The sequence below is a fragment of the Scyliorhinus canicula genome, chromosome 4 (assembly GCF_902713615.1).
Source record: "Scyliorhinus canicula chromosome 4, sScyCan1.1, whole genome shotgun sequence".
NCBI classification, from domain to species: Eukaryota; Metazoa; Chordata; class Chondrichthyes; order Carcharhiniformes; family Scyliorhinidae; genus Scyliorhinus; species Scyliorhinus canicula.
The window spans coordinates 76,258,035-76,282,902 of record NC_052149.1 but is presented as its reverse complement, the minus strand read 5'-3'; the positions used below and the strand labels follow the sequence as shown (position 1 = coordinate 76,282,902).

Below are 24,868 nucleotides of genomic sequence, written 5' to 3'. Positions count from 1 at the left end.
TTTTGAATGTGAATAGAGCGGACTCCACAATACCGTATTTAACGTAGTGAGGATGTTAGCATATGTTGTGCTAGGGTTTGCGGTTATGCAATGTTCATTCTTAAACATTCATTCACCACCTTAAAAATTCACTCTCTCCACCAATGACACAAGGTGACGACTGTGTGTATAATCAACAAGCTGCACTGCAGCAACTAAAAAGGCTTCTTCGACAACACCTTCCAAACGCACAGCCTGTACCACTCAGAATAACAAGGGCAGTGGATACTTAGGAACATCATCATCCACAAGCCTTTCCTTTACTGCTACAAAATCCTTTAACTCACTCCCTGGGTGTACTGACATCACATAGACTGTAGTGGTTCAAGAACTTTTCAAGGGCAATTTGGGGTTGGCAATAACATTGCCAGAAATGCCAACATCCCATGAACAATTAAAACAAAATGTGTGGAATCCCATTATCGAGATTTAACTTGTTGGAGATTTTTTTAAAAATTGAATGAAACATTTTTTTATTTTTGTCTCTTGATGCTCTTTCCATTTCTTTGTTTTGCTTTCTGCACGTGATTTTACATCGAATTCTAGCTTACTGGATTCTAACTTGCACTCCCCATTTGGGACTTTACGTGGCTCAGTAAAAATTCTTCAATCTGATTGGTCAAGGAGATGTACAATTGATTTGCCCTGTTTAGTGCCAGATCCTCTGCAGAGGGTGTCATGCTGTTTTGCATTTCTAATCACTGCGAGTTCCAGTGCAAAAACCCATAGGACATCTGTGTGGAAGTGTAAATGTAATCAATGGTTTGTGCCAGTTGTTGGCCACTACCTGCAAATCCAATCTGCCTTAATGTACAATTTTATTGCAGTGTTGATGTTGGTTTGGTGTTGGAGGTTTTGGATGGGATGTCACTCAAGCAGGGTGCTTTGTCCTGGATGTTGCCAAGCTTCTCGGGTGTTGTTGAAGCTACCCAAATCCAGGCAAGTGGAAAGTATTCCATCACACGGCTGAAAAGTGCCTTTTAGATGTAGACAGGTTTTGGGGAATCGGGAGGAATACCGATCAGTTTCCTCAGGAGAAATTCTCATTTCTAATCCTTCATTTCTTTAGATTATTTTCTATATTGCAGCATTGTTACTTTACACAGACTATTGCCTATTGAAAGGCGGAAAAGCAATATGCTGAGGCTATAATAAAATCTACTTGCATTTAGAAGTGAAAAAGGATGGATCTAATGTGACTGACAGTACGTAAATGATGCAGAATACCCTTGCTTTGGGAATGAGCTCTTCTGATGAGCTTTGCCAGTTATTATTAATGAGGCAGGAATAATTTTCCAGATTTAAGTGGATAGAGTGGAGAAGCTGGGATTTTTCTCCTTGGAGCAGAGATTTAATTGAGGGAATCAAAAGTATGAAGGACTTGCATAGTTTAACTAAAGAAAAACTTTCCAGTGTTTGAAGGGTTAATACCCAGAGGCATAGATTTAAAGTGAATGGCAAAAGGACTTTAGACAATGTAATAGGTGGTTAGGATTTAGAATGCACTTTCTGATAGGGTAGTAGCTTTCAAAAAAAATTGGATGAATTCCTGAAAGGAAAAAAATGCAGAGATATAGATATGGGAAAATAGTGAGGGAATAGAACTAACTGGATTACTCTACAAAAGAGACAGTGAGGACTCAATAGGTTGAATGGCCTCCTTGCTGGAATATTCCGTGATTCATATGGCCAGGATTTTACGGCCTCCGTCCGCCTTGTGGGATTTTGTTTTAAATTATTTTTTGATGGGGTGTGGGCTTCGCTGGTTAGGCCAGCATTTGTTCCCCATTCCTAATTGCCCTTGAGATGGAGGTGGTGAGCTGCCTTAAACCACTGCAGTCCACGTGGTGTGGGTACACCCACTGTGCTGTGACGGAGGGAGTTCCAAATTTTTGACCCAGTGACAGTGAAGAAATGGGGATATATATATTTCCACGTCAGGGCAGCACAGTGGTTAGCACTGCTGCCTCACGGGCAGCACGGTGGCACAGTGGTTTGCGCTGCAGTCTCATGGCGTCGAGGTCCCAGGTTCCATTCCGGCTCAGGGTTATTGTCCATGTGGAGTTTGCACATCCTCCCTGTGTTTGCGTGGGTTTCGCCCCCACGACCCAAAGATGTGCAGGGTAGGTGAATTGGCCAGGCTAAATTGGAAAAAATGAATTAGGTACTCTAAATTAAAAAATATTTATATATATATATTTCCAAGTCAGGAAGGTGGGTGACTTGGAGGGGAACTTCCATGTTATGGAGTTCTTAGGTATCTGCTGCCCTTGTCGTTTCCAGATGGTAGTGGTCGTGGGTTTGGTCCCACTGAACTAAATGGAGATTCAAATGGCACACTGCCAGGGGGAGACATGCTGTGGCAAAGTGGTAAAATCCTGGCCTACAATTCTAAATTGATCTAATAATAATCTATTATTGTCACAAGTAGGCTTACATTAACACTGCAATGAAGTTACTGTGAAAATCATTTAAGCTGAGTTGAGTGGTTTACATGTTACAATTTCTTTTTAATATAGAGACAGAAAAAGCAGTCGAGCTGCTCCGCAGGCTCTATAAAAATCATACATGATTAAACACAAAGGCAGATTAGTGCCCCACTTCCCTGGATTACGGCAGAGAAAAAGGCTGTTTGACCTATTCAGCCCATGCAGGCAGTAGTCAAAATCCCACGTTTCTGCTCTGTTCGGTCCTTCTAATATAACATTAATAGCGCATAATACTAGAGCACCAAGATGTTCTGCTACTCAGTAATGTGGATCTAAATATATCCAACAGTACAAAACAGATTTTGTTTATTTATTCAAAATGTTGCTTTTGAGCTGGCATAAAACAGTTGAAAATCTCAAAGGCTGAGCAATAAAAATCGAATGGTTCAATGAAATTTGAAATATAAAATAAAACACATCATATTTGTGTATTATGTAAAGGAGAATGATTGTCTCACTTACACACCAACCTTAAAATCCTTATTGAAATCATTTGAAAAAACTTAATTTTATTCTCCACGCCCCCCCCCCCCCCCCCCCAATTCTGAAAACGTGCAATTTCCTTACCTGCCATAGTTTCTTTCCCTGCTCCAAACTACACACTTTAAAATGTTACATTGGTGTCATCTAATCAGCTTCGTCTTGATTTTTCTTGTTTGAAAACAGTAGGCTAGAAAACTTGATGATGTCAAACACAATGGAGCTTAGCCCAAAACCTACCTTCTTTAAAAACAACAATCCATGTCAGCTGGAGGAGTTTAAAACAATAGCAGGGACCCAGAATGATAACTTTCCATATATATGAAAATACATAGAACATAGAACAGCACAGAACAGGCCCTTCGGCCCTCGATGTTGTGCCGAGCCATGATCACCCTACTCAAACCCACGTATCCACCCTATACCTGTAACCCAACAACCCCCCCCCCCCCCCCCCCCCCCCCCCCACCCCTTAACCTTACTTTTTAGGACACTACGGGCAATTTAGCATGACCAATCCGCCTAACCTGCACATAGAACATTACAGCGCAGTACAGGCCCTTCGGCCCTCGATGTTGCGCCGTCCTGTGAAACCCCTCTAAAGTCCCTCTACACTATTCCCTTATCGTCCATATGCCTATCCAATGACCATTTGAATGCGTTTAGCGTTGGCGAGTCCACTACTGTTGCAGGCAGGGCATTCCACGCCCTTACTACTCTCTGAGTAAAGAACCTACCTCTGACATCTTTGGACTGTGGGAGGAAACCGGAGCACCCGGAGGAAACCCACGCACACACAGGGAGGACGTGCAGACTCCGCACAGACAGTGACCCAGCCGGGAATCATCCTGGGACCCTGGAGCTGTGAAGCATTTATGCTATATACTATATCATACTATAGTTATATATGATATAGTTATATCATACTATAGTTAGATCCCAGAAGGAGACCATTTCATTTAAAAATATATATTTTTATTAAAGTTTGCATTTTTACACTCTACAAGAAATGGATGAAACGGTTATAATTTATACATTGTTCCTTTTTGGCACCCCCCCTCCCCCTACTATGCTGTCGCCAGGTCCTATCCTAGGCCCTTCCTTTCACTGTAGATGTTTTGTTCTGGTGTTTGTTTTATTCTTATAGCTTTGTGAGGGGCCCTCTAGTACCTATGTCGATCTCTCCCTGGGCGCCCCTTCGGTGTTTCCTTGGGTCTGGTTCTGACTGGTTCGATATCCTTCGATATCCTGAAGACTGCCACTCTCGGGCTCCACCCTCACCCCCACAATCTTAGACATTGCCTCGAAGAAGGCTGTTCAGAACATGTGGATGTGGTTGGCCGGGCCTCCCTGGCACTGGTCACATTTGTCCTCCACCTCCGGGAAGAACCAACTCTTCCGAGTTCTGATTAGGTGTACTCTGTGCACCATTTTAAGCTGCATTAGGCTTAGCCTTGCACAGGAGGAGGTGGACTTGGCCCTGTTCAGTGTTTCGCTCCAGAGACCCCACCTTACTTCCGTCCCTCATTCCACCTCCCACTTTTCCCTAGTTCTGTCCTGTTCCTTTCTAAAAGTCATCCATATATGTCCCCGCAGTTCCCCTTTTCCAAGCTCCTCCAATATTGTGTCTCTTGGGGCCCGAGGGTACCTCGTTGTCTCCTTGTGGAGAAAGTTTTTGATCCATAAATGTCTGCGTTACTGCCCATTCGTTAGTCCCAGTCTCCCCATCAGCTCTTCTAAGGTTGCAAGACTGTCCCCTGTGTAACAGTCCCTCACCGCTTTTGTTCCCCCCCCCCCGTCCCGTCTCCATCTCTTAAAGGTGGTGTCTAGCATGGCTGGTAGAAATCTGTGGTTGCCGCAGATGGGGGCCATGGTGGACACCTCGTTAAACTTAAATGCTGTTTCATCTGGTTCCAGGTTCTTAGTGCTGTTACTACCATGGGGCTGGTTGAGTGTTTTGCCGGCGGGGTGGGAGCGCTGTCGTGGCGAGGGCTTGGAGGGTCGTTCCCGTGCAGGAGGATTCCTTTACCCACCCCCTAACTCTCTCGGCCATGGCTCCAAGTGGGAGTATTGCAAGTTCAGGAGGGCCAGACTTTTTTAGAGATTCTTGAATTCTCCCCCCCCCCCTCTCTCGGTTCATCACTTTTGCCCAAGTTAAGTTTGTCATCTGAGAATGCCCGAACTCTTCCAGAAGCTTCATGATTTTGTTCATGCTGTTTTGCAGTTCCGAGATGTAGAGGAGAAAATTATCCGCATAGAGTGATACCCTATGTTCTCTGCCTCCTTTGCGGATTCTCTTCCAGCATCTCTCATCTCGCAAGGCAATATGCCTGGTGCCTCTGTGCAACTGGGAGTATTCAGAGCTGGTAGTGTTGGGCTGAACGTTCGCTTTGCGGGCATTGTACAGACATTTCACCCATGAGGTGAACCCTCACCATGTCGTCTGAAGCTCCCATTGAGAATGCAAGAAGGGTGAATTTCCTCAACAGCATATAATAAAGTCATAACAAAACTTTATTACTAATATATTATTAAACCCATTAACATCACACCTGAAAATAGCTTACAGTTACCCCTTAAACAATACTACTCAGTACATTAAATTCAATATCCTTAATTACTATTCCAATTCTCAATTAAACAACAAGTAAGGAAAAAACATACAGCTCTCAATCCATCCCACATCCCAATGGCACAGGGTAATACTTTCTTTCCAGAACAGGTTTGGCTCCTGTTAGAACCCTGCAGACTCTGACTAGATATCTTCAAAAAGCTGTTTCAATTGGTTTATTTCAGCTCCGCCCCCCTCGATCCTCAGACAAGTCAGCTCTTATTTAAATAGTTTTACTCTTTGTTTTTAACTATCCTACTATGAGCCAAAGACTTTACTTGTGGTCTAAAAGGGTAGCAGACTAGAACTCAACTCAAAAAGCTTTCCTAAAATGTCTGAATACCATAGCTCCACCCAGCAATGACATCATCTCCCCAAGCTGGCAACAAATTAAACTCTGCAGGCTGAAAACACATTAACTCCACAGTGACACCCCCCCCAATCAAACAACATTGTATAACCCAGGCCGAAAACACATGACTCTGGTCAATTTCACCTGTGCTGCCTAAAAGCTTTCTGGTCTTGCAGAACAAGATTATTTTTAAAAACATGATTACTGCTCCCCACTTTCTGCCCCCTCCTCCCAAGGTTCTCTCCCCACTTTCCCCACTCCAGCTCCCTCCACACCTTCCCCGCCTCTTTCTCCGCCTCCCCTGCCTCTCTCCCCACTTTCTCCGCCTCCCCCGGCTTTCCCTTCCCCTCTCGGCTCTTTCCCCACCCCTTTCAGCTCTGTACCGTAGCTCCCTGTCCCCCCACCTCCCCAACCCTCCTCTCCAGGCTCTCCCTCTGCTTTCCAGTTCAAAAGCAATACCTCCTAAAAGATACAAGATATTGCAATAGTTTGTTTCATGTTTTCGGGATTGAGGAGTATTTTCTGAAATATATTAAAAGTATATTTCTGGAAAAACCTTGATATGCTATCAGTCTTGTTCAAATGGTGGCCCATGGACCGCACTGTGGCCTCCAGAGCCTCTGATCAAAATGCCAGTAGACTGGGTTATGAATTGGAAGATTTCCTCTGGCTGGCTGTTTCTCTCCCATGGTTTCTGCTGAGGGACTTATTTGGAGCTTTTCGGTCACAAACAAGAGAAATAGGTTGTGCTTGGAGGTAGAGAGGAGAAACTTTTGGGTGTAGGGGGGGCATGTGTGTGGGTGTGTGTGTGTAAATTAAATGTGATGGGTTATACACTGTATATGACTGGGACAGGTGGAGCAAAGCAGGTTGTCAGTGATACGAGGTAGCTAGGAGCAATTGCAACAAAGATGTGTAGGACACAAGATAGAGGAAGTGTTAATGGTAGTGTGATGGATAATGAAAGGTGCAGATAGTGGCATTAAGGTAAAATAGCAGAATGTGTTAATAGGAGAACAAAGGTCAATGCTCAGTGAAAGCAAAATCTGAGAACAAATAACAGAAATCCCTTTGGGGGAGGGAAGTAGGGTGATGGGGGGTTGCATCTGGACAAAAGAAAATTTGGATCAAAGAAGGGGTAAGGATGGAGGAGAAAGGTCACCGTCTAAAGTTGTTGAGCTCATTGCTGAACCCATCTCAAGTTGAGCACCCTGCCAACACAAATTGGAGGAGCAGCATCTTCCAAATAGGCTGTAACGTGCCTATTTGGAAGGTGCTGCTCCTCCAGTTTGTGTTAGGCTTCAGTGCAACATTGCAGCAGGTCAAGGACAGATATGTGGCCATGACAGCAAGATGCTCGAGTTGAAATGGCAAGCTACAGGGAAGTTGGTATGCTTGTGGACTGAGCGAAGATGTTCCACAAAGTGATCTCCCAGTCTATGTTTAATCTCCCCAATGTAGAGGAGTCCAGATTGGGAGCAGTGAGTACAATAAGCCAAAATGAAATGTCGCTTAACCGGAAAGGAATGTTTGGGACCTTGAATGGTGAGGAGGGTGGAGGTAAAGGGGGCAGGTGTTGCAGCTTCTGCAATTGAAAGGTAAGCTGCCATGGGAAGAAGATAAAGAGTTGGGGGTGATGGAGAGTTGGACCAGGATGTCACAGTGGAAGTGGTCCCTGTGGAATGTAAATTTGGGATATGAGGGGAAGATATGTTTTGTGGTGCTATCATAGTGGAGTGGCGGAAATGACGAATGATGATCCTGTGAATGCGGAGGCTGAGGGGGTGAAAAGTGAGGACAAGGATGGTCCCATCATGGAACTGAGATGGAGGGGAAGGGGTGAGGGCAGAGGTGCGGGAAATGGGTCGGACCAAGTTGAGCACCATGTTAACCACAGAGGGCAGGGGGAAACCTCAGTTAAGGAAAAAGACAGACATGTCAGAAGCACTTTTTTTCAATTTGGCATAATCAGAACAGATGCAACGGAGGTGGAGAAGCTGGGATAATGGGCTGGAGTCCTTACGGAAGCGGGGTGCAAGGAGCTGTCGACGAGGTAGCTGTGGGAGTTGGTGAACTTGTAATGGGTATTGGTGGTCAGTTTATCATTTGAAATGGAGACAGAGAGGTCAAGAAAGGGAAGGGAAGTGTTGGAAATGGAGCTTGGGAAGGTGAGAAAGGAATGGAAATTGGAAGCAGAATCAATAAATATTTCCAAGTCCAGACGACAGCATGAAGCAACATCTATACACTAATCAATGTAAAGGAAAAAGAGTTGTGGGGAGGAGGCCTGAGTAGGCCTGGAACAAAGAATGTTCCACATACTCCACAACAAGATGGACATAACTGAGCCCCATGCGAGTACCCATAAGCTCACCTTTTATTACTCTTTATTTCAAATGATAAATTTATTGTTTAGATTTTCTTTGCTGAACAGGTTGTTTCCTTTAATACAAAACTAACAGTACCGAAGGAGGCCATTTGGCACTGGCTCTCTGAAGGAGCATTTTACCTAGTCCCAGTCCCCTGCCTTATCTCCATATTGCACATTCTTTCTTTCCATATGTCAGCCTTTTTTTGAAATTCATACTTAATGTTGTGCCGAACCTATCTTCACCAAACCCCCCCCGCGCGCGCACGCAGACACACACACAGGGGAAACTACTAATCAGTATTGTCCTTCATTTCGCAGTTTTGTAAACTATTCTTGGCAACAGTTGAAACAAGTCAAAAGACTGCAGTAGCAAAATTAGAGGCTAATGCCAAGATAAAGCAGCAACAGTTTGGAAGTTTAATAGCCGCTTCACCGTCTCAAAATCCAGAGACCGAAATAATCCCCAGAAAAGGTAAACATGAGCACAGCATTCTTCTGCATTATCAGTCACTTTTCAAGAAAATTTTAAAAATTGATCAGTACTTTAATATTAGAATTTTATTACTTTGTTTTAAACTGTGTTTTAAAACTGTGATAATGTTATGACGCTCAACTTACCCCATGATATAGCAATTTCTCTGTATGTTCTTAGTATATCTGAAAGAAATTACAGTTCACTGTTGTGCTTCATGGAAGTATCAATTATTGTGATATGGAATTACTTTTGTTGAGTTAATCTGAGTGAGTAGATTTGCAGTTAGTCAGGTTTTGAAAAGCTTTAAATCTTATTAAGACAAGATTACTTAAAATAGCACTTCCAAAATGTACATAATATGGTTACATCTATTTTTAAGTTTAAAATAGTTTTGGGCACTTTGCCAATACTTTCATTGCCCCTTTGCAGACAGTGTTGGAAGCAAAGGCAAGGGGTAGAGTGCGAAAGATTGCATGGGTAGGCATTGGTCCAGATAATACCAGGGTCAGATAGCAAGTAAAATGGGAATGGCGCATGGTTGGGAAAACAAGCAAATTGAATAATATTTAAGGTAATTTAAGTGCTAATTGACCAGAATTCTACGGGTTTGTTCCAAGAGCACGGGGTCCACAGGGCATCAGAGCCCTGGCAACTATATGAGGGCAGCATGGGATGGCAGTTTAGGTCAGTGCTATGTTTGGCAGCAGTTTGGTGAGGCAGCATATCTTCAGTAGGAAGCTGGGACAGCACAGCAGTAACATATTCCAGTTCAGGTGCCAGAACTTTGGGGTCCAATCTCCATAGAACTCTGACAGAGAGTCATACAGACTTGAAATGTTAGCTCTGTATTCTCTCCACAGATGCATTCAATACCTGCTGAGATTTTCCAGCATTTTCTGTTTTGGTTTCAGATTCCAGCATCTGCAGTAATTTGCTTTTATTCATAGTGCTATCTGGCTACCTGCACTTGGGTGCATTGAAAGAAGGCTAAGTGGGTTGGGGTTTTGGAGGAAGCATCCGAGAGTGTGATCCTTCAGATTGGCAGTGCCCATCTGCGATGGGTATCATCCACTCAAGAGGCTAGTCTTCCAAAAAAGAGGAAGGGGAAGGTGCAGCCACATGGAACCAGACAGCCGCATGGAACCAGACAGGAACAATACCTCTTGACCACCTACAAAGGAAACCTCAGGGTGGGGAAACACTAGAAGGCCGCCTAAGGGACAAGCAGCAAGCTCTACCGTGGAGAAAAAGGTACTCTGCAGCGTGTACAGGCAGAGGGTGAGTTACTTCCAGATGTCAGGGCAGCAGTATTGCTAAAGGCTGCACCTCTCCTGAGAAGCCATAACAGATCCTTGTGCCAGGTGTGAGGTGCAGAAGACTGCATGCATATTGCCATCAAGTCTCCTACAATCCAGCCAGAAGCCTTCATCAACTGGTTGGGATTCCACTCTACCAAGGTGTCTGAGCTTTTCATATCCTCTGTGCATCTTCATGGTTGGATTCTTGGCAGCAAGGGCTACCCACTAAAGTCATGGCTTCTAATATAAGTGAGGAAGCCGAGGACGGAAGCAGAGGAAAAATGCAACTCCAGTCCCATGATGACCCGAGCAACCATTGAGCAGACCATAGGTCTCCTGAAGATGAAATTCAGGTTCCTGAGTCAATCAGGTGGGACACTTCAGTATGTCTAACGAGGGTCTCTCAGATCATAGTGGTTTGCTGCAATGCATAACCTCCCTCTACAGGCGGCATGATGGTGCAGTGGTTAGCACTGCTGCCTCATGGCGCTGAGGACCCGGGTTCAATTAGGGCCCTGTCCGTGTGAAGTTTTCACATTCTCCCCGTGTCTGCATGGGCCTCATCCCCACAACCCAAAGATGTGCAGGTAGGTGGATTGCCCATACTAAATTGCCCCTAATTGGAAAAAAAAAGATTGGTAGTCTGAATTTATTAAAAAAAATGAAAATAAAATAACCTCCCTCTACAGAGAGGGGATGTCCTGACCAGTGGGGATTGAGTGGAGTGTGCAGATGAGGAGGATGAGGAGGAAGCTCATGTCTAGTCGCAGCACCCTGAAAGACACAAGGACCCGCAAGGAGGGCACAATGACTTCCACAGAATGGAGGCTTGGGAGGTATTTACCTCAGTTGGAAGCCCAGGCACCTTTTCCCCGTGTCAGCTGTTCCCCTGTGATGCTCCCACTGTGCTGCCAGCAGTAGAGGAGGCAGTTTGCTGACCTGAATCACCCCTGGCAGGGATGATCTTGACTACCACCTCTGACTGCTTGAGGCTTATTGGGCCCCAGTATGTTGAGGGATCCTGCCTGGTAAATGTGTTTTCTGTCATTGTCACGACATGAGGCACTTATGTCACTGGCAGAGAGGCTGTGTCCACACTTGGAGTGGCCTCAGATGATCTCCGGACACAGAAGCCAGCTAATCCTCCACCCTTGCAAGGTACACTTTACCTGTCTGCTAACCTGAGATGGCCAGTGGAGATTTCAGGCACCTCATTCACCTCTCGCCTTACCACTATTAAATTGAACTCATGGACCAGCCAGTGGCATGCAGAGCTCATGCATCTTCAGCATTCAATCCTGGTGTTAAGTTCCTGTTAATGTTCCAACATTGGGCTGTTAATGTTGAGATCATTAACATTTTAACATTTTAAAAGAAATCCAAACACCAGGTAATTAATTATACCACAAAATTTATTTTCAGACAAAAGCAACCTTTATACAAAAAGAAAGTAAACAAAGCAATCACCATTAACTTACACTATAGTTTATTAAGACTTATGTTATAAACTCAGTTGTACCTGTTACTTACCCTCAAAGAGTTCCATTACATATTATAAGAAGTCTGAAGGCTCATTCACTTTTCTTGGGAAAAACCCAAAGGCAGGCCACAGCATTCTAGAAGTAATTTTGATTTCTCCTCTCATGTTCCAGCTAAACGCCAAGGTATGGAATTTCCTGGGGATATTCCCATTAGCATTTGGGCTAACTGATCCTCCACATGATCTTCAAAACCTCACGACTGGACTTTTCAGTTCAAACTTGGGCTTCATTGCCTTCTTGTTTCGGGATTTAAAATGTAGGAAGACGCCTTGGTCCTAATGGCCTCTACACTTCTAGTCCTGCAGATGGTTCACAGCTCCTGCTGACTGACCTAACTGACTGCTTTCAAGTGAACTGAATACTACCTTATGCCACAGGGCTCTGTGAGAACCATTGTAGGTTTCTTCCTCTAGCTTCGCTATAGTCAAATCTTCCAGCTGCTTTTTTCCTCACAAATTGCAAACTGAGGTTGAGCCTCACATTTTGTGCAGTTAGCGATAAAGTTAGTATTTTCCCTGCTTCGGGGGGGCAAGCCTGACTAATTTAATTGCTTTTGGCTCTCCCACCACAGTCCATATGAAAACAAAGCTGCAACTGCCTCTTCCAAAACTGGACTGCTTGCTCAGTCAGCAAACATGCATATCGATAAATGCAACAAAGTACCTTCCAAACGAGGCTCCACCCTAAATCACGATCCCCATGCCAATGTGGCATGCTTTGGGATGTTTCAAACAGAAATGTTAACAAACTATTTTGCCTGTAACAAAACTGCTTATGACCTATGTGAATAATGTACATGCTAATGGAGTTTATGACCCTTTTTCCATTTTGGCTCCATTACAAACTTAGAGATAGATCATTAATTTGTACATTTGTTTCACCATCAACCATGACCTTATAAGATAAACATAGGTTACCTTTGAAGTGTCATAAACCTAGATTTGTTTGAATTGTATTTATATCCATATATCATTACCAGATTCTCAATCAGAGGTCCACTTATCTTACTACCCTTTAATTCCTAAAACTAAAAGTTAGATTCTGAAACATATGAATTATGTACCATATATTTGCAACACTAGTCTGCTGGATCTGGTTAAAACAGTTGATAACATACTTTGTACAGCAATACAACATCAAAACATGAATCCATAAGAATTTACAACTACTGTGGTTCAGGAAATAATATACAAACAAATGGAGAAAAAATAAATTTTAAAAAACAAATGTTATTAAGCACTTGCTGGGCCAGGCGGTGGCCCGAGTTATGCTCGCTTTACTGGGTGCTGGTTATGAACAGGTTTTTGAACAGGTTGGTGAACAGCCTCCACATTTTGTGGAAGCCTTCCTCCGATCCTCAGATGGCACCTGTCCAGACAAGAGGGAAATGGCAGCTTTCTTGGCCTGGATGGAATACTCCACCCTTTTAGCCAGGGAATGCAAGCCTTTTCTGGAATCTTTGCCAGAACTCCACACATCTAACTTCAAATTGCAGCATCTGCCGTTTAACTGATAACTCCAAAGGTTTGTCATCAGCTGGGGCTCAGCATTAACCTGGTCTCTTCTGAGTCATTGACCTCAGCTATCACAGCCGTTGACAGCTAGACAGATGTCTATATGCTATTCCCATTAGGTTGTGACTCTGAATCTCAATGCAAACAAATACCCACTGACCTGAAAGTATCTGACTGTTGGAGGGTCCAGGGGAATGATGTGGTCTTGCAACTTCTGAGGTCCCCTCCTACTCCTCAAAGGTGGATGGCTATCCCCCAGAAACAGGAATTATTTTCTTTAAGCCGACTTATGTGAATGAACAATAAGATCAAAGCCCTTCCAAAAAAGTCTCCAGAATCAATTGTATTCAGATTGTCATATATACAGTAGAGGACAAAGGAACAGCATGCCTGGTCATGACGCTACTCACTTTCTTGCGACCACACTCCTGACTCACCTTTTCCATTGGCAATAGGGTTGCAAGAAATGGAATCCTACTGCCAGTCTGGGCCCTTTCTTTGGCCTTTTGGGCTCTCTTGTCCAGTCAGACCAAGGAAGAGGATTATCAGTTATCAAACTAAGACTAGGGCAATACCTAAGCGGCTGGCACCCTAACTGCTGACTTTAGAGCCTCTTGATTGCATGTGGCCACTCTGGAACAATTTTGGAAGTCGTTACTGCCAGCCTTGTGCCCCGTTGACCAAACTGCATCCATTCCTTTCATAGGAGAAGCAGAAGCCTCAACCCATAAATAGCAACATGTTGACATTCCCTCCCCAGCAGCCACACCCTCACACTTATCCCTCAAAGGGAACCAAAGTTTAATGCTCACTTTGGTGGAATGGAGAAGGTCATTGGCACCTTGCTGCACTGCAGTCAGGTTCTTCGGATGACCCCACAGCTGGTGACCTCCGTGATCTCTATCCAGGTTTTCTTAATTAAACGGGGTGGTTTCCTCATCCTGTCCCTGGGGAAGAGGATCTCCTGCCTTTCCCAAGTGTCCTGTAGGAGAACATGCAGCAAGTCAAGCCAGAACCATCGTGCAATTTGGATCTTGTTTCTCCGATCCTCTCCCTGATAGCCTTCACTATGCCAACTTCGCTGACTTCTTGGCTTTCTCCATCTGGTAGGGTTGCACTGTTGGCTGGAACTTTAGGAGATGGCTGGCTGAAATGCAGGAAGCTTTGAGAGGATAGCTGGCTGGATTGCTGGCAGGTTTGAGAGGATGGCCATCTTCTGGTTGGCAAGATGTGACCAGTGGTCATTTTCTGGTTTGCAAGATGTAACGAGCGGTGTGCCACAGGGATCAGTGCTAAGACCTCAACTTTTTACAATTTATAAAAATGACTTGGATGAAGTGACTGACAGTATGATTGCTAAATTTGCTGATGCTACAAAGATAGGGAGGTAAATGGAGTACAATGTGGGCAAATGTGAAATTGTCCATTATGACAGGAAGAATAAAAAATAAGCATATTGTCCAAATGGCAAGAGATTGCAGAGCTCTGATGCAGAGGTATCAAGGTGGCCTAGTGCACGAATCACAAAAGGTTAGGGTGCAGGTTCAGCTAGTAACTAGGAAAGCTAATAGAATGTGATTGTTTGAGAGGGGAATTGAATACAAAAGTAGGAAGATTATGCTTCATTCATAAAGGCCACTAGTGAGACCACACCTGGATTCTCTGTGCAATATTGATCTTTATATTTAAGGGAGGATGTGAATGCATTGACAGCAGTCAAAGAAGGTTTACTAGATTAATACCTGGAATGGGCGGGTTATTTTTTGAGGAAAGGTTGGGCACGCAAGGCTTGTATCTGCTGGAGTTTAGCAGAGTAAGACGCAGCTTGGTTTAAACATACAAGATCCTGAGGGGTCTTGACAGGTTGGATGTGGGAAAGATGTTTCCTCTTGAGGGAGAATCTAGAACTAGGGATCACTGTTTAAAAATAAGAGTTTGCCCATTTAAGACAGATGAGGAGAATTATTTTTCTTTGAGGGTCATTGGAACTCTCTTCCTCAAAAGGTGGTGAAAGCAGAGATTTTCAATATTTTTAAGGTTGACATAGAAAAATTTTTGATAAGCAAGGGCAAAAAAGGTTATTGGGGGTAAGCAGGAATGTGGATTTTAGATTACAATCACATCAGTCATGATCTTATTGAATGGTGAAACAGGCTCAAGGGGCTAAATAGCCTACTCCTAACTCCTGCTCCTAATTCCTAAATTCGTATGATTGCAGGCGGCCTTGAGGGGATGGCTGGCTGGATTGTAGGAGGTACGGAAGAGCACAAGAAATGGGAGCAAGAGTAGGCCATGCGGCTCTTTGAATCTGCTGCTTCATTTAATAAGTTATGGATGATCTGATCAGGGCCTCAGCTGCACGTTCGTACCTCCACCCTTCCCCACCCTTACTCCCCAACATATCTCTCGACTCCTTTAGTAGATCAAAAATCTATCGAATCCACCTTTGAATATGTCCAGTGACCCAGCCTCACTGGGCTAGAGAATTCCAAAGATTAACAACCTGCTGGAAACAAAATTCTTCCTCATCTAAGATATAAATGGGTGACCCCTTACCCTAAATAATACTGCCTAATTTTAGATGTGCCCGCATGGGGAAACATCCTCCCAGTATCTACCCTGCCCACCCTCTCAGAATGATATATGTTTCAATAAGATAACCTCTCATTCTTCTAGGCCCAACTTACGCAACCTTTCCTCATAAGGCAGTCCTTTCACCCTAGGAATCAACCTAATTAACCTTCTCTGAGCTGCTTGAGGGATGGCTGGCTGCACTGCTGGAGCCCTTCAGTTGTTTTCTAGTGCTTGCAACCCTTTAAAGAAGGTTCTGGCACATCCTTTGCCGTCAGCTGACACAATGGTCTCCAGTTCATTATCCAACTCCCCACAGCCTACTTCCCCACCCTGCCACCTGCCAGCTGTCAATTGGCTGACTGGCATGAGATTTTGCCGACATTGGGAGTGACAGTGCGTTCTGTTACTGACTCCACCTATAACCATGTAAATTCCTGGCTTTTAATAACATTCGGCCTTGAATAGTAAATAGTAATTAAGTACAGATATGGCAGGAAAAATAGCAGTTATCCCACTGCGGCTTTTCTAAATGGCAGGATTGTTGTATTTTGGGTGAATGGATGCAAGTGTATCTGCATTGGGCATCTCTGTCCCTGATTTGAAAATGGCAGTATATCTTGGGTCTGCTAGGTTAATAATTGCTATAAGCAGGCTCGGTCATCAATTGGAAATGGTAGTATAACAGGGCCTTTTATCTTTTCACAAGCTCTCTGATGTTCAAACTAAAACTGATGTAACTATACGCATGATTGTATTTCAGTTGAGAGCAGACTTTCATCAAGACCCTCATCTGCTCGAAGTCGCAGGGCCTCAATTTCTTCTGCCATCAGTATGGGAGCTACCACCACAAAAAGTACGAAATTAATGGAGCCCAAAGCAATAAAGGTAATTCTTAAAGTTTCCGATTTCAGACCTGTGAAGCACACCCTTTCTCATGCATTTAGAGGAAAGAAAAGAAACCTACAGCTATTAGAAGTCTGAAATGAATAAATGAAAATAACATGCCAAAAACACTGAGGTATAATCTGCTTCTGAAATAAGAAAGCTGACTGATACTTTGTGTGAAATCCATATTCAGAATAGCAGCATTTTATGTCTTATTGATATCTTTAGCTGTATGTCTGGGGTAAATTAAACTTACTGACAAACATATGGTGATAATTAAATATTGGCAAAGAAAGGAAGCAAATAAATTCAATTCAAACACTTTTTACTTAATTTATTTGTTTATGGAATATGGGTATCTGTGACAAGGCAAACATTTATTGCCCATCCTTGACTGCTTCAGTCCTCCTGTTGGTAGTCTATGAGCAGAAACTTCCAGGGTTTTGACCCACACAGGAAAGCAAGTGTGATAAATTTCCAAGTCAGGACGAAGTGTGAATCTAAGGATAATTCTGCTGGTTATGTTGCATTATTGCCTTCCTTTTTTTTCTCAGTCAAAATGTTGCTGAGCATAAAAATGTTATTTATCGATAGAGACTCAAGTATCCATACTAAAAGTAATAGCTCGACATAATGAACATTATAATTTGCACCGCTGACCCAATTGGCAAGAGTACAGAAACAGTAGAGTAGCCCTAAGGACATAGTCAACAGTACACCTCAAACTATTGTAGTACATTACTGTTTACTAGTCACTCCATCATTGCACTTTGCGACTTGTTTATTTCTTGTTGCAGGAAAGTGGAGCAGACAAATAATAAATATTTAATGGTTTTTCTTCTTGCACAAGTACAGATTTAGTGAATTATAGAAGTAGCTTTTTTTTTAAAAAGTAAGGTTTAAATTGCAACATTAGAGGTATTTCTTTGTGGAAAGAAGAAAAATGAATTTTGGAAATATGAAATAACAACACGGAAAAGCAGAGCCAGTAGTATTTATTTGCTAGCTTTTCCCTGAAGGCACTGAGTCTTAGTGCTGCATAGTTCAACAAGACTGGCTGACTTTGAATAAACTCAGATAGAGCAGGCTATTTGAGTGTAACAGGTGTTGCAGTCAAGCCCAATCATTTTCTTACCCAATATCTAATTATTGATTCTGCAACTAAATTTTCAATGTCAAGAAACATTTTGCTCCTTTATTAAGCTGTTACTTGTCAGTGTCAGTCAATGCATTAAGTGCACAGGGGCACCAGCTTGGCAGCCCTGGTCACGGCTCCCCTGCAATTTCCGCCTGCCAGGTACTCCACCAGCCCTGTAGTGGTGGCGGCTTTGCGGATTTGGGGCCAATGGAGGAAGCATGCAGGGAAAGTGGGAGCGTCGGTCTGGTCCCCAATATGTGAAAACCACCGATTTGTCCTGGGGAAGATGGATGGTGGGTTTCGAGCGTGGCAGAGGGCGGGGGTGGGAAGGATGGGCGACTTGTTCCTGGAAGGGAGCTTCGCAAACATGAGGGCGCTGGAGGAGAAGTTCGGGCAAGCGAGGGGGAATGACTTTCGGTACTTGCAGGTGCGGGATTTCGTACGTAGACAGGTCCCGTCCTTTCCACGCCTTCCACCAAGGGGGATCCAGGACAGGGTAATTTCCAGAGGTGAGGTAGGAGAGGGGAGAGTCTCAGATATTTATAAGGAGCTTATGGGAGCGGAGGACACAGGGACCGAGGAACTTAAACTCAAGTAGGAGGAGGAGCTTGGTGGGGAGTTGGAGGAAGGCGTATGGGCAGACGCTCTGAGGAGAGTAAATGGAACCGCAACATGTGCCAGGCTTGGTCTGATTCAGTTCAAGGTGGTTCACCGGGCCCACTTGACTGTGGCCCGGATGAGCAAATTCTTTGGGCTGGAGGACAAGTGTTCTAGATGTGGGGGAGGACCAGCGAACCATGTCCACATGTTCTGGGCGTGTCCAAAACTCAGGGGATACTGGCAGGGATTTGCGGACGTCATATCCCGGGTACTGAAAACAAGGGTGGCGATGAGTCCAGAGGTGGCAATTTTTGGGGTGTCGGAAGACCTGGGAGTACAGGAGGGGATAGAGGCCGACGTTGTGGCCTTTGCTTCCCTGATAGCCCGGCGACGGATACTGTTGGCCTGAAGGGACTCAAAGCCCCCAAAGACCGAAGTATGGCTGTCGGACATGGCAAGCTTTCTCGGCTTGGAGAAAATCAAGTTCGCCTTACGAGGATCGCTATCGGCGTTCGCCCGGAGGTGGCAACCATTCATCGACTTCTTCGTGGGGAACTAATCGTCAGCGGGGGGGGGGGGGGGGGGGGGGGGGTAGAATAGTGTAGAGTAGGGGGGAAGAATAGGCGGGTCTATCTGCGAGAGTGGTACTGTTATTTGCACTATATTTTTCGTAATTGGTATCTGCACACTAATGCATATTGTTACTGTTTACAATGCCAAAAATACCTCAATAAAATTGTCTGTTTAAAAAAAAATGCATTAAGTGCAAATGCTGCTTCTGTCATAATAATGCATGCTAAGGAGGTTTCATATTTAACCGTGAAATGCAGGCAAGAATTATCTAGTTGTTGCAATCTGCTATGACTATTTCTTCCCTTCACTTTCCGCTTCGCCGCAAACCCAAACACGCACACAAACAACCACCCTCGATTGGCAAAATTACAAAGATAGAAAGTTGCTATAATTCTATGTAAAGATTAGGGCATCTGAGTATGCTCCAAAACAGTAATGCAGTTTACAGGTCACATGATAAAACATTCAAGATTTGGCCTGGTGATCATCTCAACCATTTCAGTCTTAAGAGCAAATTCCATACAGCATGTTCCAAAATAAATGAATTCTGGTTGAAAAGCTTTCACCATAAGCTATTAATTTCCAAAATTAATTAGTTGGAAACAGTTCCAAGTGAAATTAGGTGATTGAGCCATTGAGTATTGAACTCCTGAATAATTGAAGCAACACCAGAACAAAAATGGGAACACTTTCATACCTTTAGTGTGATGTGATCATGAGCCATACTGACTTGTAGGTCCCAGGTTCAATCCCTGACATGTGCTGAGTTAGCTGATTTTTCCGAGGCAATGGTAGGCATGCCGCAGTTATGGATGAGGAACACACAAAGAATGGCCAGCTGGACATCATGCTGGAGGACAGGTGGTGCCCATGGATCTGCGCATTGACATCACCATTGAGAAGGACAAAAATTGAGAAAAATGTTTGAGGAAAAAGAATGGATCTGCTTTAGGCATTGATGTATTATATGTGGAGCAGGCACTATGTGATGGAAGAATAGGCAAGTGATTTTATAGGCTGATGGGAATTCCACAATTGGATTGGGAACATACTGGATCTCTGTCGTATTTACCAGTAGATTCAATCTTATGTGGATTTTGAGCAGCGATCGATTATAGCAGAAGGTCAAATTTTGAAGTTACAAGTATTTTTTCTCTTTTTTTCCATATTTTGATCTCTGGGATCAAGAAGAAATATTACAGAATGAAAGTATTGACTGCACATACTGCTTGCTTGTTTCAAAACTAGAATCCGCTTCTTTCAATTTTAGTTCCTAAGGGGTAAAGATAACATGATATTGACTTTGTAAAGTCAATATTTGTGTAGTGTTAATGTTGATTTTTTTCCCCTCTTTTCTTTCCTTCCTTCATCTCTCAACTTCTGTTAGATTTTCCTTTCAGCATTCAGTACAATAACAGCTGTAAATGCTCCAAGAGAAAATTGGAAAATGTTACTGTTCTGGTTGTGAATGGGAGCCAAGAGACCGTCTGTAAAAATTGTGCGCTGATGATTCTAGTGCTGTGGCACAGAGAAATAACAGAGCCATGTCTCACTTGACACCTCTTTCCCCTCCCTACAGTGCAACCCAAAAACACAAAGGCAGCATAAATATATGATGAAACGGAAAAGGTGTCATGGCTTCCTATATTGAATGTCTGAATGCAGCGTCTCAGTGGGACCATATTTCACATTCTCCTTCGAAGTAATTATACCCCTTAGGCTCTTTTGTAGATAATTCTATCCCAGTAATAGCTTCCACCAAAAAAGACATCTGATGCAAGAAACACTCTGGTGTTGTTTTATTTTGAAATCTTGTTTTGTTTAAACAATATGGCAAAGTGTTGTAAATTATTGCAGTATGTAGTTAAGCTTGTTAAAGAACTACACACTAGTTTTATTTGTATTATCTAGTTGGTTAAACATTTTGGGAGGAGGGGAAGATATCAAAAGTGCCCACTGGGCTGAAATATTCCTTTCTTGACCGACTTAGTTATTTTATCAAATGATAACCCAATTTTTACAAATTAGTTCTCATTCACTCCAGTCCATCAGAGCTTGGTTAAAATAATAAAACATTTAGCTGCTGATGGTAAACTGCTGATGACAAACACAGCGGCACATTAACCTAGCAGTAGTTTAAAAAAACAGCTGCAAACACATTTAAAATCTGTGCACTCCTTTGCTCATTTGCAAACTGAACTTTGTGAATAATGTTGTGCCTGGGGCATAGTGATGTCATAATATATAACAGCCCAGCCTCTGTCTGCTCTTTGTGATCTGTGGGTCTGTCTTGTTTTTAATCTTGAATTTTGTCTCAGATGTTGGAATTTTTAAAATAAAAAAGACGTTCATAATGTATTGATCTTACACGATATTATCTGTTTCAGCAGAGTTAAAACAGATTACATTTTACTTGTAAATTATGATGAAAGTAGTGTGGTGACTTCATCAATCACATTTCATTGCTATTAACTGTGTGGAGGATATCACATGGGTGATGCACTATTACAGCAATTCTTTCCCAGGTGAGATTGCTGGCAGTATGTACGATCACAAAAGAGAATGTTGGCCGGAATAACCTGTCGCTGATCTGATCTTTCCTTTAGTCACTAAGTTCATGGTTTGCGTTCAAAACAATTTAGGTTCTAACTAGGGTGAAAGGCTTGATGCAGTGTTAGGCCAATTAGACCAGTGGTACCAGTTTCAGTTCCAGTCAATGCTGAATTAACTGATCTCAGTTGGGATAGCAGTTATGACTCTACAATTGGCCTCAGTGCCTCTGCCAGAGTTCATCTCTCTAATGGTTATATTGTGACCCCTATTGGAAAGTCCATTTGCAGATATTACAAAAGGGCATTACTGAGTTTGGTTGTGAAGTTCCCCCTCTTTGAATAAGCTCCCAACATTCTCTAAGTGAAGAACGGCCATGCTCACAGAGTGCCTAAGGATGACTGGTGTTCTTGGAGCCCTCCAAAGAAGAGTTAGACAGACTTGAAACATTAATTCTTGATTCTCATTCCATACATGCTGCCAGACCTGCTGGATTTTTCAGCACATTCTGTTTTTAATTTAAGATTTCCAGCATCTATAGTATTTGCTTTTATTTTAAGGAAATTAGCTTGTTGGACCAAATATCCATAAGTATGAAGATTTTGTAAGTATAGAAACATGTTTTAAAATAAGCAATTTTGCATCTCGGCATGTTGGAGTGGCTTCTGTTAAGCTGAACTCCTGCATTAGCTTTGCTACTATTTGGAGGAACCGGATGCTTTTCACAAAAAATGGAAGGAAGGGAAATCATTTCAGGACACTCACTTGTACCTTTGAGTAGTTTGTTGTGCATAGTTTACTGGTGAATGCCTAAAAGCTTATGACTCCTGCTTGTGCATGATTTGGAAGGAGGGAAAAGAGGAAAGGAGGTGCATACCCTAAAATAGGAAATCTCACCCTGCATTATAAGTAAACAAAAAATCTTTGTGTTCTGCTGTACCTGATTTTTTTCTATAATTTTCTGCATGAGATAGTATAACATAGGAACATGGGAAATGGGAGCAAGAGGAGGCCAATCAACCCCTTGAAACTACTCCGCCATTCAACTAGACCACGGCCAATCAACCACAGTATCATTTCCCTGCACCATCCATATCCTTTGATGTCTTTAATATCTTGGAATCTATAGATCTCTGCCTTCAATGACTGGGCCTCCACAGCTGCCTGGGTAGAAAATTCCAGTTTCATCACCCTCTGAGTGAAGACATTCCTCCCCATTTCAGACATAACTGGTATACTTCTTATTCTGAGACTGTGTGCCCTGGTTCTAGACAACCCAACCAGGGGAAACATCCTTCCTGCATCTACCCTATTGAGCCTTGTAAGAAGTTTGTATATTTCAATGAGATCACCTCTCATTCTTCTAAACTCTAGAGAATATAGGCCCATCTCCTCAATCGCTCCTCAACGGACAATCCTGTTATCCCAGGAACCTGCCTGGTGAATATTTGTTGCACGCCCTCTGTGAGTATATCCTTCTTTGAGTAAGCAGAACAAAAAAATTCACAATACTCCATGAGTGATCTCACCAAGGCTCTATGCGATTGCAGCAAGGCATCTTTATTCCTATACTCATATTCTGTTGCAGTAAAGATCAACATAGCATTTGCCTCCTCAATTGCTTGTTGCACTTGCATATTAACTTTAAGTGTCTCATGAACAAGGGTATCCAGATCCCTTAGGACATTGGCACTTCCTAATTTCTTACAATTTCTGTTTTTCCTACCAAATTGGCTAACTTCACATTTTACACATTATATACCATCTGCATATTCGTGCCCACTCAAGTAGCTTATCTGAATCCCCTTAAAGCCTCACAACTCACATTCCCAATGAGTTTTGTGTCAACAGCAAAGTATGAAATGTTACACTTTGTTCACAAATCCAAATTATTGATGTAGATTGTGTATAGTTGGGGCCCAAGCACTTAGCTTTGTGGTACTTCACTAGTCACAGCTGAGGATCTTGGTTTAGCACGATGGGCTAAACAGCTGGCTTGTAATGCAGAAAAAGGCCAGCAGCGCGAGTTCAATTCCCGTACCAGTCTCCCCGAACAGGCGCCGGAAAGTGGCGACTAGGGGTGTTTTACAGTAACTTCATTTGAAGCCTACTTGTGACAATAAGCGATTATTATTATTATTTATTCTTGTTCTTTGTTTTCTATCTGTTAACCAATTCTCAGTCCATTCCAGTATATTATCCCCAATCCCATGTGCTTTACTTTTGTGTACTACTTGTGTGGGAGCCTTTTGAAAACGTTCTGAAAACCCAAATACACCACATCCATTGTTTCCTCCCTATCTATTCTATTAGTTAAAATCTCAAAAATCTCCCAACAGATTTGCCAAACATGATTTCCCTTTCACAAATCCATGTTGACTCTGCTCAATCCTACCATTATTTTTTAAGTATCTAGTTACTGCATCCTTTAATAATATATTCTAGTGTTTTCCCTTTTACTGATGTCAGGCTAATAGGTCTGTATTTCCACATTTTCTTTCTCCCTCCTTTTTTTTTTAGTGATGTTACATTTTCTACCTTCCAATTTGCAGAAACCGTTCCAAACTTTTATAGATTCTGGAAGATGACCACCAATACATCAATGACTTTCAGCACACTAGTATATGTATCATCAGGTCAGGAGTGTGATGGAATACTTTCTACTTGCATGGATGAGTGCCGCTCCAACAACACTGAAGAAGCTCGACACCAACTAGGACAAAGCAGCCCACTTGATTGCTAGCCCTTCCACAAACATTCAATCCTCCACCACCAACGAACAGTGGCAGCAGTGTGTACCATCAACAAGATGCACTGCAGTAACTCACCATGGTTCCTTAGACAACACCTTCCCAACCCACGATCACTACCATCTATAAGGACAAGAGCAGCAGATACCTATATATATTTATAGATGCTTTTACAGTCCATTTTTATGTTTCTCACTAGATTACTTTTATATTCTATTTTCCCTTTTTTTTCAGTTTCTTGGTCCTCCTTTGCTGAAAATGCTCCCAATCCTCAGGCGTACTACTTTTTTGGCAACTATACAAGCCTCTTTATTTGATCTATGTAATCGTTAACTACCCTTGTTAGATTACTTTTCTTTTTGGGGTTTTGTGCTTCAAAGGGATGCATATTTGTTGTAAATCGTGTATTCGTTCTTTAAATGTTAGCCATTTCCTGTCTACCGTCATATCTTTTAATGTATTTTTCCAATCTACCACAGCCAATTCGTCCCTTGTTGAGTTGAGTTTGCATGTAAAACCATTCTGAGAATCACTGCACAATGCATTTGGAAAGCATTAAAAGCATTTTCTTTCAGTGATGGGACGTTTTAACTTTCTACTGGAAATTTGAGTGACTGGAGCGCCATCT

General features: G+C 42.9%; 1 protein-coding gene across 6 annotated transcripts in view; it reads left to right on the top strand.

Annotated features, from left to right (window-relative positions):
* Positions 1 to 24,868, top strand: part of efcab7 (EF-hand calcium binding domain 7) — a 150,731-nt gene that overhangs the window by 37,936 nt on the left and 87,927 nt on the right. For 5 of the 6 annotated variants that reach the window (XM_038794488.1, XM_038794490.1, XM_038794487.1 and 2 more), the window contains 2 exons: positions 8,661 to 8,814; positions 16,505 to 16,629. In XM_038794488.1, the coding sequence (XP_038650416.1) occupies positions 8,661 to 8,814; positions 16,505 to 16,629 (279 nt within the window). Of the gene's footprint in view, positions 1 to 866; positions 979 to 8,660; positions 8,815 to 16,504; positions 16,630 to 24,868 lie in introns of all 6 variants that reach the window. The other variant, XM_038794492.1, reaches the window with a different exon arrangement.